Genomic DNA, 11598 nt, shown 5'->3' on the forward strand with positions numbered 1-11598 from the left:
TGGTCTGTCTATGTCCCCCACACTTCAAAAGGGCAGTCAATCTCCCTCTGTAGGACTGAAGTGCCTGGAAGAGGTTGGCTCTTGTGGTGGGGTCACCCTGTCACGAGGCTCTAAAGGAGTTCAGTTCACAAAACAAGTAGGGAGGGGAGAAGCAGGGAGGGGTGCTCTCCAAAGGAGTGCCCTGGCCATGGATTCTGCCCCCACTTCTCTTTGCCACATGAGGTCTTGATAGCTGGGACAGACCAGAGAAAACAGGGCAGGTCCAGAAGCAGGCTTGCAGCCCAGTCTGAATTGCAGAGCAACTATCTCCCTACTCCGCAGGCCTTTGAGGAGGCAGCTTTCCTCCCCTTTCCCCTTCTCCTTCCCTTACCGGCCTGCTTCTGACCTTAACCGTTTTCTGAATCTCCAACCCCTTTTGAGAATCTAATGTTATGTAATATTGCCCCTGGGAAAAAATGTGCCTAGTTGGGCTCACATACATAATTTTACACAATTCCGGGATCTGCAGAGCCCCTGAAGCCCATTCAAAGAGCCATTGGGGGGCCTCTGGTTAAGAACCCCATGGTTCTAGGATTAGGACTTGAGTCAGAAAAACCAGTCCTCAAATCCTAATGACACCAAAACAGGCTGTGTGACTTTGGGTGGGTTACTTAACTTCTCTGAGCCTCATTTTCCTTATATGTAAAATCGGGGTAATAGCAGTAGCTACCTCAGAGAGTTGTAATATGTGAAATGAATAAAACTGTTAGCCTGAAGCCAGGCACACACAGTAAGGACTTATGGTGTTTATTGTCATGGTTATTGTTGTTGTTACTGCAGATGGTGGCTCAGGGCAGAATATAAAAACCAAGTGGGCAGTCCCAGTTCAGCCAGGGTGGCAGGAAGTAATCTATCGGAGTCTACTTCTATAGCAGAAGAAACACTCTCTGAATTCCACAAGGAAAGAGAGTAGCAGGTCCCCAGGGGACAGAAATGATCCCAATTGGTGGTCAAGTTAACTCATTTCAAGCAGTGTCAGAACCTTTTTTCTGAGGGATGCTCTAGCCTGAGGGCCAACACTGGTGCTTACACAAATAATCTGGAAACGAATGGGGCTACCAAAACAATCTGGATTAAAGCAATGGAGCCTTTGGGGGTTGACTTGAATTATTCTCCTGTGCTAAGAAACAACTCATTTAGTTTGGCTCTGTAGGGTCCCCTTATCCTGACAATTCATGCAATGCTCTTTCCTTCCTCTTTGAAATATTCACTAAACTAGGGGGAAAACAGATTTTTGGCAAACTAATCCCTTCCCCTTCTACTGGAGACGGAATACGGCTGGACTCTGGAGGTAGAGGCAGCAAGCACAAATTCAGGAGTCAGGATACGGTATAGATCAGGCTCTAAAGACAGACATTCCCTCCGTGGAGCAGACTCAAGGAACAAGCTACTTCCAGCTCCAGGGGAGATGACACTGGCTCAGCTGACTGGGGATTGGGGACCCTGCAATGTCTTCCTAACCCTGTATGGGATCCCAGGAAGGGGGTTGGGCAGAAGGTTAGATTCTGGACAGCAACAGCAGAGTTCCTTTCCACCACCCCCCACCCCACTGCCCCTAAGTTACTCAGTCTTCCAATTTTCACAACCTCCAAAACTCCTGAGAGGGGCCAGTCAAGGACCAAGCCTTTCCTTTCCATAATACAAAATCGTTTGTACTCTCTTTGCTCAATAAAAATTCATTCAACCAATACATGAAGGGTGCCAGGTGCTTGCCTGGTCAGTGAGGGTGGATGGAATCTGGGGATAGAATCCCCAGATCAAGGTCCCTGCCCTCAAGGACCGCCCAGTTTGTCTGGCAGGAGAGGGAGAAAGTCTGACTGAAAACCCAGAACACAGCTCCTTGCTTCGCAGAAGGGGTATGGGCAGCTGGTGGATTTGGGCTCCCAGGATTTCTGAAGATCCCCGCCACCCACATACTGGGGTTTGAGTTGGGGAAACTGCAAGGTACGGAAAAGGTCCATGGAGAAGTTGGGCTGGTTTTTGAAGATAGCCTGGATGAGGCGATGGAGGCAGGTTACCCTCAACAACAAAATGGGGGTGGCACCACCGGGTGCCCCCTGAACCTCTAGCTGTGCAGGTCTGAGCTATTTGGCTCAGGAGTTCAACCAATTAGGCCAAAAAACAAAGCCTCAGGATTGAGCTGTAGGTACTTTTGGCCAGGGTGGGAATAAGAGGTTTGGCAACAGTAGGTGGAAGAGGTAACATAGCAGAAGATTTTGGAATGTTCTGTACATTTGACATGATGTGGCTGAAGACCAAAGGTCCCAGGAAACAGGGCCCCAGCAAAATAATTCTGTGCTCCTGCCCCCCTGCTCCCCAATGACATTCCTCATCTTCCTGGCAGCCTCACAGCAACCCTAAACTTCTCTGGTCCTGAGGGACTGGGAGATGGGCAGTGGCAGGGTTGTCCTTCTGACCCTGTCCTACAGGCCAGCATCAGGTGTGAAGACAGGAACACACAAAAAGAATGGGGGGGTGGGTATGGGAGGAAGCCCCTCCCAAGATAGGGACCCAAGAGTCAACTTCCCTGATCTATAGAGGCCTCCTCTGATAGCAAGGGGTGTGTGGCTTGCCGGAGGCTCTGGGTCAGGGCTTTGGGGGTTATGACAGGAAAAGGCTGTGGGCCAGAGGCTGAGGCAAGAGCCTGAGAGCAGGAAGTGAGAGGAGAGGGCAGACTCTTCATGGTCCCAGAGCTTCCAAACCAGCAAGGTCCTGCTCCCTGGCGCCCTCTCCCTCAGGTCCCTCTCCACCATCTCTCGGCTCCGGCTCCACAATTATTAGGCCCAGGATCACCTCCTGGCTCACAGAGCATCTGATGCACTAAAGACAGGCCTGCCTTGGGGATGTTTCTGCAGCTCTGGGGGAGCGGAGAAATCCGTCCTCACCATTCCTGTCTCTGAGCACCTTTCCTGTCCCTAAAATACAAGACAAAGATGAGGAAGAGGGTAAGTAGCTCTTCCCAACACTCCCAAGCAGACCCGGGGCATACGCTGGGGTTCCCAAACAAGAATCCTTTCTCCCTACACTGTCCCTTTTACTCTGGAGAGCTGCGAGCCATGCTCCAAACAAATAACTACATAAAAGGGAGATAAAGCAATAGATCTCCAGTGCACCGCGACCCCTATGCTGGAGGCATCCAGGGAGAGAAACTGTCCCCTGCCCCACAGCCCAGTGTGGCTTGTCCCCTCTCTGGGGTAGGTATGGGGAGCAAAAAGCCCAAGAGGTCCTATTCTTCCCATGCCAATCTCCGGACCGGGCCACAGTCCTCCACACTGCCCTCTCTGGGCCCTTCTCTAGACGAAGCAGGGTTGCTGGATGGCACTGGCTGCCCAGGAGTTTACAAACAAAGCCAGAGAAAGGGCTGGGGTTGTGTGTGGGGGAAGGAAGCAGTTCTTCCTCCCTTGGCTCCAACACCCTTTTCTTCCCCTCCTTTCTCCAGGGGCAGAGGTGGAAAATTAGGGTGGTGGGGCCAGAGGCCCCACACAAACCAGATGAGCCAAGCAAGAGAGAAAAGAGCCTGGGGGCACAGCCCCCTTGGGTGCCTCAGGGAAATGAAAGATGTAGGTAAGGTATCAAACATGCCTAAATACCCACAGGTTCACATCTGTTTACATAAATATACACACGAAGAACCACACACAAATATACATATTCAAAAACAAACACATTCCAATGCCCATGCACACAAATGCTTCCCTGATGTAGAGTCCAGGCCATAGGGTTCCCAGCCTCTAGTCTGACTCTAACCCCGTCCTCTCTGCGGGTTCCTGAGAGCGAAGCCCCAGCCACGGCCCGCCCCCTCCGGGCCCCCGCCCCGCATCCGGAACAGCTGGAGTCGGCCGGGCGGTGCACTCAAGCCCCGCGCTGGGCTGGGCGGGGCCGCCAGCGGGGCCCCGGCCGGGGCCCGGCAGAGCGCAGCGGGGAGGCCCGGAGCCGACCCCGTTAGCTCCTGCACCCGGCCCGGCTGCCGGTCGGACGCTGGTCCCCAGGCGGGCGGTGGCCCTAGCCGGCCTCTAGAGCCTTGACCCGAGGTAAGTGTGCAAGATTGCCGGGGGAGGTAAGGCTGTCTCTTTGGGCTCAGGCCCGGGGAGAGGTGCCTAGAGTCACCACCGACTCCCCCCTCCGTCTCTCGGCTGGGGAAGGCTGAGTCCTCTGGCTGCCTCCCCAACCCGTGGAGTCCCCCACTCCTGTGTTCCGTTTCGTCTCGCGCAGGGCTGCAGAACCCGTTCAGACCTCCTGATATCCTTTCCCCAGGCGCATGGCCCAAGGCCGCGCGTGAGGGGCAAGAGAATCTAGGGTTAGGGGCGCAGGGTCCTTGGTCACAGCTTGGCAAAGTCCGCGCTGGGCGGCGGCGGGGCCCACCCAAGCTCCTGGTCTTACCTGGCCCGCTGGGCGGCCGCGTACCTCCCCGGCTGGCTCTAGCCGTCCTTCTCGGACACCAAATCCCTGGTCGGAGAGCCTGAGACTTGCGGACCAGCGCTGCCATCGCAGCCAGGCCGACGGGAGGCGGGTGCGCCGGGATCGCGGCTCGCAGTTTGGGGTGGGGGCGGCGGCTTTTCAGTCGTCGGAGGTTGGGGTGCAATAAAGGCGCAGCTAATGTAATTTACAAACAGCTCGGGCCGAGCGGGGCGCAGCGCCCGGACTGACAGGCGCATTAGGCAGGCTAATTCCAGCCGGCTCCTCCTACCCCCGGCCCGCTAATTAATGAGCTTCCCAACTTAGAGCCGCCTGCATTGGACAGACAGAGAGTGAAAGAGAGGGAGAGGGAGAGAGAAGGAGAGAGACGACGGGGGGGAGCAGAGAAGGGAGAGGGAGGGAGAGAGAGAACAGGAGGAGGAAGAACAGAGAGAAAGAAGAGAGAGGAGAAAGGAGAGAGAAGAGAGAGGAGAAAGGGAGGAGAGAGAGAGAGAGAGAGAGAGAGAGAGAGAGAGAGAGAGAGAGAGAGAGAGAGAGAGAAGTGCTGCTGCAGATAATTGATTACTCCTCGATCAAGGCTAACTTGTTAGCAATAGTCAATTGCCCCATCTCTCCGCCTCCCCTCGCAGTACGGGATCGGCGCCCTCGCTTCGGCTCTTCCAACTGCCGCCGCCAGGACCCGGGGCCAGGAGCCGCCGCGGAGCCACCTGACACCTTTAAATAGCACCGGGGCTGGCGAAACTGGAGCCCCGCGCGGCGCGCCCCGGCTCGGGCCCCGGATTGCTGGAAGCCCCGGCGGCGGCCGACCCCGCGTCAGCGCCCTCCTCCCGGGGCCCCGTGCGGTTCTGCTCGCCTCTGCCGCTGCGCTAATCGGCCCTGCGCCCGGCCCGCGCCCTGCCCGGCGCGGCCTCCTTCCGGCCCGCAGCTGCCACCCGCCCGCGCCGCCCGGCGCCCGAGCTGCCCGCGGGCTGGGTCCCCGCGGCCCGAGCCGCCCCGGCCGGGCCCCCAAACGAGGCCGAGATGACTTCCAAGGAGGACGGCAAGGCGGCGCCGGGGGAGGAGAGGCGGCGCAGCCCGCTGGACCACCTGCCACCGCCCGCCAACTCCAACAAGCCGCTGACGCCATTCAGTATCGAGGACATCCTCAACAAGCCGTCTGTGCGGAGAAGTTACTCGCTGTGCGGGGCGGCGCACCTGCTGGCGGCCGCGGACAAGCACGCGCCGGGCGGCTTGCCCCTGGCGGGCCGCGCGCTGCTCTCGCAGACCTCGCCGCTGTGTGCGCTGGAGGAGCTGGCCAGCAAGACCTTTAAGGGTCTGGAGGTCAGCGTCCTGCAGGCAGCCGAAGGTAGGTGCCGCCGTTGGGGTTCCCCTGCGCCAAGCACCCAGAGCCCCGCTTCGCATGCCCAACGCTCTTCGTGCCCTGCGCCTCTGTCCGCCTCCTCCCCCACCGGCGGTCAGGGCCCTCCAGCCCAAGCCGCTGTCGCTGGGAGTGGACATGGGTGGGACGGGACCCAAAGCCGATTTTCTAGGGACCTCGGGATAGGCCAGGGGGACTGGAGAGGGGTGGCGGGAACCCAAGCTCTCTGCAGTCTGCCTGCCCTTCCTGGCTCCCTCCTGTTCCCAGTGGCCTGGAAACTCTTAGCCCTGTTCCTGGGGTGGGAAATGGAGAGCCTTTTGCTGGGAACTTTTGGGTAAGGGTAGAGTTGGGGTGATTGGGAAGAGGTGGAGTACCAACATTGACACCGAAGTCAGGGTGTCCCCGTCTGGCTCCCTTCCTCTCTAGCAACCTTGAATTTTTCAAACCAACTCTTAGGTGGGGGTCAGAAACCAAAACAAATTTTCCTAGGGACTTCCGGAATACAAGATACTGGGGCAGGGGCTTGCCATAGCACGGGCTTGCTTTAGTCCGGAAAGTGGAATCAAATCTGAGGAGGAAACAAGGGCAGAACGTAGGCCGGATGGGCCTGGGTGAGGTGACTGAGAGCCAGGGTGGGGTCTCTTCTCCCCCGGCGCAAGCCTATACTGTGGTTTCCTCACAGGCCGCGACGGGATGACCATCTTTGGGCAGCGACAGACCCCAAAGAAGCGGCGAAAGTCGCGCACGGCCTTCACCAACCACCAGATCTACGAGTTGGAGAAGCGCTTCCTCTACCAGAAGTACCTGTCCCCTGCTGATCGCGACCAAATCGCGCAGCAGCTGGGGCTTACCAACGCTCAGGTCATCACCTGGTTTCAGAATCGGCGGGCCAAGCTCAAGCGGGACCTGGAGGAGATGAAGGCCGACGTGGAATCCGCCAAGAAACTGGGCCCCAGCGGGCAAATGGACATCGTGGCGCTGGCCGAACTGGAGCAGAACTCGGAAGCCACGGGCGGCGGTGCCGGCGGCTGCGGCAGGGCCAAGTCGAGGCCTGGCTCTCCGGCACTTCCCCCAGGCGCCCCGCAGGCCCCGGGCGCTGGGCCCCTGCAGCTCTCCCCCGCCTCCCCGCTCACGGACCAGCCAGCCAGCAGCCAGGACTGCTCGGAGGACGAGGAAGACGAAGAGATCGACGTGGACGATTGAGCGGCACCCGGATCTTCTGCTGCCCGGGGACCCTGGAGCCCGTAGGCCCACCGCCTTCCGATCGAACCGCCGAGGGGAGCTGGGACCTCCTCTACAACTCCCGCCTTCTCCCCTGTCCCTAGCCCGGACTCGGCTCCCAGTAGCCGCCTCTTCCCTCTCGAAGCAATAAACCCGGGCTGGCCGGCCGGGCCGGCCGCCGTGCGCGGCCTCCGCCGCCCCGGGAGCCCTAGCCGTGCAATTCTGTATGGCTTCTGTATAAATATTTAAACCTATATAGCGGGTTCTTCCCACTGCAGCCTGACTTTCTTCTTTTTTATTTTTTAAAATCTCGGAGATTTTCATGTTTTCAAAGCTCTTAGGCTGCCGGGTTTGCTGAGAGTGAGGCAGAATTGAGGGTAACGGACACTGAACCCCACGGTCTGGAGGAGGGGGCCCGCCCCGATTGTTTTGATTTTTCTCTGCATGTGGCGAATGCACCGGCCCTCTCCCTCCTCGCCTCCCTAGGCCTATTGCAGTTGATTTCTTTTATTTCCTTCTGCCTTTTTCCCCCCGCGTGGGAAGGGGCTGAAGTGGGCAGCTGGGTCCTGACTTGCAAGTTTCAAAAGGATCTCTTCTTCCCCTAGCGAGAGAAGTCTGTTTTCGATGCCATTTCTGCCGCCCAATACCCCCTAACGCTATTTTAAAGATTCCTCCCCACCCTCTCTCGGTTTTCTTGGACTGACTGCTGGGGTCCGGGCCTTAGGGACAAAGGGGGGGGGAATCTAACCAACCAACGAAAAAGGAACCCAAAGCCCTAGAATTATTTTTTACTCTTTTTAGAATTTTTTTGCATGTGACAGAGACTGACAGGCCAACCTAAGCCCTCACCCCACCTCCTCCACAGCTCTGGGTCTGTCTTGCAGTCTCCAACGACCTGCTCCTAGCTCGACTTGGCCAGATAAGGTTGGCCTAATGAGGGTGGGTCCCGCGTGCCCCTTCCCTGCTCCTGCCCTGCCTTCTCCTCCCCGGACTGTACCCAAGGCCTCTTTCTCCGATAAATAAAGTCTTTGCCATTTTACTAGAAGCGGCGGTGACCATGTCTGAATGAGTGGGCCCTATTCGGGGAAGCCGTGGCAGGTTCGGTGTCTCCCGGCTGCTAGTCACCGGCTGCCCTGGCCTTGGAGATTTGGAGGAGTTTCAGGGCAGGGGTGAGAATGAGAGGGGAGGAGGTAGTAGTGGGAGGAGGCTCTTCTTGCCCACAAACACGAGGCAGTCTCCAAATAGGGTGGGGATGGCGAGAGAAGTCGGCTTCGTCAGGTCCGGGTAAAAAGTGAGGCGTGCACTGCTGGGCGCAAATGCGTGCGTATGGTGGGGGCGCCACGGGTGCAAAATTAATTTGTGTGGGACAAAGTGTGGAGGGGGACTTGAGGTACGGTTCGTGCATCCCACCCGGGACCCAAAGGCATTATCCTGGGCTCCCTGGGACCTGGCTCAGCCTCCGGTATATGGCAGGTATAGCTTAGCGGGACAGCCGGCTGGAGCCTAAGGACTCCCGAGTTTCGGTTCTGCAGGAGGGCCTCACCCTTCGGGAGGGAGAAAAAGGCACCAAGGCACCAAGGGCAGGCTGGACTGGGCACGGGGAGATGTGAGCCCGAAGTGTCTGAGTTTGGGGTGAATTTCTGGTGACATTCACAAATTCTGGACTCTGAACGGGGCTAGGGGCAGAGATATCAATCTCCCAAGGACTCTCTGGGGTCCCTGCGCCATGAGGGGGCCAGGGGCAGGGACAGGGATATAAGCTGCTTTCACTTTTCCGGACTGAGCGGGGGTTTCTCCCTGGGCTTTTGTTGTCGCTGGGCTGGCGAGTGGCTGCTGTCACCAGAGGAGGGTCCCGCCTCCAGGCCGCTCAGCTCTCTTTTCTCCGCAAAATTGATGTGAGAAATACGCATCTGTTCTCAGGAAGGCGATGGGGCCCCGGGGCCTGAGTCAGGAACCTACGCGTCCAGGAGGAAACTGAGAGACAGAAAAACAGAAAAAGAGCACAGAAAGACACTCCAAAAGCAGACTGAGAAAGTGGAAAGTCACAGTGGAGAGAAAGGGGGGGGGGAGAGGGAGAAAGAGAGAGAGAGAGAGAGAGAGAGAGAGAGAGAGAGAGAGAGAGAGAGAGAGAGAGAGAGAGAGAGAGGAGAAAACAGGAAGAGGGGAAAGAAGAGAGGGGAGAGAACGAAAAGGAACGAGGCGGCGGGCAGCCGGGCCGGCGTGCGGCCGGTTCCTCCCGGGCGACATAAATCGCCCTTTCTTAGGATGGATGGGTCTGTAATTCGGAGCGCCGACCATGAAGGCCGGGACGAATGGACCCGGGCGGCCGCTGACAGGCGACAATAGCCGGGCCCAGCCCCCCGCGGCTCCGGGTGCGGGCGCGGCCACGGCCCTCCGCAGCCCAGAGCGCGCCGGCGCTGGCGACCATATGGTTTTTGAATTTTCTTCACAATTTGTAGACAATTTGATGGATTAGGTCCCCGCGCGCGCCTCCCCGGCACAAAGGCGGCGCAGGGACCGCGGCACGGCGGTCACCCGGGCATCTGCGCCCGCCGTGCGCAACACCCCCCCCTCCCCGCCCGGCCCCCGCCCCGCGCCTGGAGCCCCAGGCCGCCCGCCCAACAAGCCCATGAATCCCAATGAAACGGCCCTGGCACCTCCGGCCGCTCCTAGCTTCGCCGCCCGGGGCCTGGCCCTGCTGGGTCCCTTCCGGCTGGGGGCTGCGGCCTCAGGGCTGAGCCCACCCGAGCTGCGGCACCCGCGGGGCGCGCAGCTAAGCAGGCGCATCGGGGCTGAGGAGAAACGGGGCCATTTATCCGCCCGTCTAGTTAAAGCGGGTTATTTGTTTGCTTCTCCGGCCTCCCTCCCTCCTCTCCCCTCCCCCTTCCCTCCTCCCCTTCCTCCCCCTTCTGCCTTTTATTCTTTTGTCTCTAAATGGATTTAATGAGCCTGAAAAACATGACAATTGAATATAACCAAGAAATAAAAAAATAACTGAGGGAGGAAGGAAGGAGGGAAAGAAAGAAGGAAGGATAAGGATTAACAAAATAAAGGGAAAGATCCATTCAATTTAGCAAATGTTTATTGTGCGTCTTCTGGGCCCCAGGCCGAGCTGTGGGCTGGGGAAATGGAAACGAATCCGATCCAGTTCCTGCCCTCAAGGAGCTCCCAGTCTAGTGGACGAGACCCGACGCTAATAGTAGACCTGGACCCAGGGGCAGGGAAAGTGCATTTGCAGAACTCGGAGAAACAGTTTGGGGCTCCAGGTGGTGGGGGCTTCACAGAGGAGGTGGCATTGGACCCAGGCCTTGAAAGACGAGAAGGAATTCGTTGTTCCTATAGGCCAGAAAAAAGGGCCGGCGGAGGAAGGACAGAGCGTCTTTGGCCGGAAAGGGAGAGAAGCACACGCAGGAGCCCGGGGTTGAGCCAGAGCTGAGAAGCCCCTGGAGAGCGCGCCGCGCGCTGTGTCCCCCACACTTTGGGGAGCGGATTCGAGCCGCCGAGTCTCTTCGGCTCTGCTGGATTCCGTGCCTCCGCCCGGCTATGGGTGGCCTTCCAGAGCGCAGCCGACAGCGCATGTGGCTGTTGCGGCCCGACTCCGCCCGACCAAGCACCGCAGCGTGGGGCTGGCTAATTTCCTGGCCCCATCGCGCAGGGAGGCAGCGGCGACTTGGGGCAGGCCTGAGGGCTTGACTGTAGGCTGCAACAAGGGGCTGGAATCCAGGGGTTCTGGGCTCCATCCCACCTTCTCCTCAGCTCTCCTGACTCTGACGGGAGCTGCTACCCGTGCGCCAGCCCGGGAGCTCGGATGGTCTTGGCCGCGCCTGGGGCTCTACCACAGGGACCTGAGATGTGAAATGGCCTCGAATGCAAGTGCCGGCCCCGAGCCTCTGTGCGGGCGCCTGCCGGGCATGACGGAGGTGCGGTTGGCTGTGTTTGGTGTATGCACCGTCTGTGTGTGCTCGGTGGGACCGGGGATTGTACATTACGTGTTATTCTCCGCTTGTGAGTGTGGGTGGATCGTGTGAGGGGCTGTGGGTCCTGCGCCCATTCTCGAGTAAGGGTCGTTAAGGCTTGGGACCCTCTGGGCCGCCCGTCCTTTGCCCGGACTCACTTCACCGCCTGGGGCCGTTGCAAGCATGTTCTCTAGAACTCGGGCCTCCCTGTAGACCTGCTTTCGGAAGGTTCCCGGCGGCTGCCCAGGGGAAGCGGCCCGGCTTTGTCTCTTTCCAGTTGGGTTCGGGGCCTCGGTCGGCTCACCAAGTTGACTCCAGCAGTTTCTGATCTCCCGGCCTGGGACCCCACAGCGTGCCGACGTGATGGGCCCCACAGCGCAATTTGGCTGGATCGCTTTCCCTGCTCCGCCTTCCCCAGCCCCGGGGCAGCGGGCGGCGCTGGGTGAGGCCAGGAGGCACAGTTCCTTATTTTACGAGGTGTCGGGCCGGTGTCAGACGCAGCTCCGATAAGTAATACTCCAGTCTGAGGGACCAGAACGTGGTAATTAATCCCAAAGACTTAAGTGTATTTTAGTTCAGGAGAAAAAAAATCACTAATTCAATCGTCCG

General features: G+C 58.6%; 1 protein-coding gene across 1 annotated transcript; it reads left to right on the top strand.

Moving 5' to 3' along the window:
- The first annotated feature begins 4872 nt into the window (after window positions 1-4872).
- Window positions 4873-8076, top strand: LBX1 (ladybird homeobox 1). Its single transcript, XM_081074108.1, has 2 exons — window positions 4873-5800; window positions 6495-8076. The coding sequence occupies exons 1-2, from the start codon at window positions 5476-5478 to the stop codon at window positions 7013-7015; spliced, it is 846 nt and encodes a 281-aa protein (XP_080930234.1). The 5' UTR covers window positions 4873-5475; the 3' UTR covers window positions 7016-8076.
- Window positions 8077-11598: the final 3522 nt, after the last annotated feature.

The sequence above is a fragment of the Rhinolophus hipposideros genome, assembly GCF_964194185.1.
Source record: "Rhinolophus hipposideros genome assembly, chromosome: 15".
NCBI lineage: Eukaryota > Metazoa > Chordata > Mammalia > Chiroptera > Rhinolophidae > Rhinolophus > Rhinolophus hipposideros.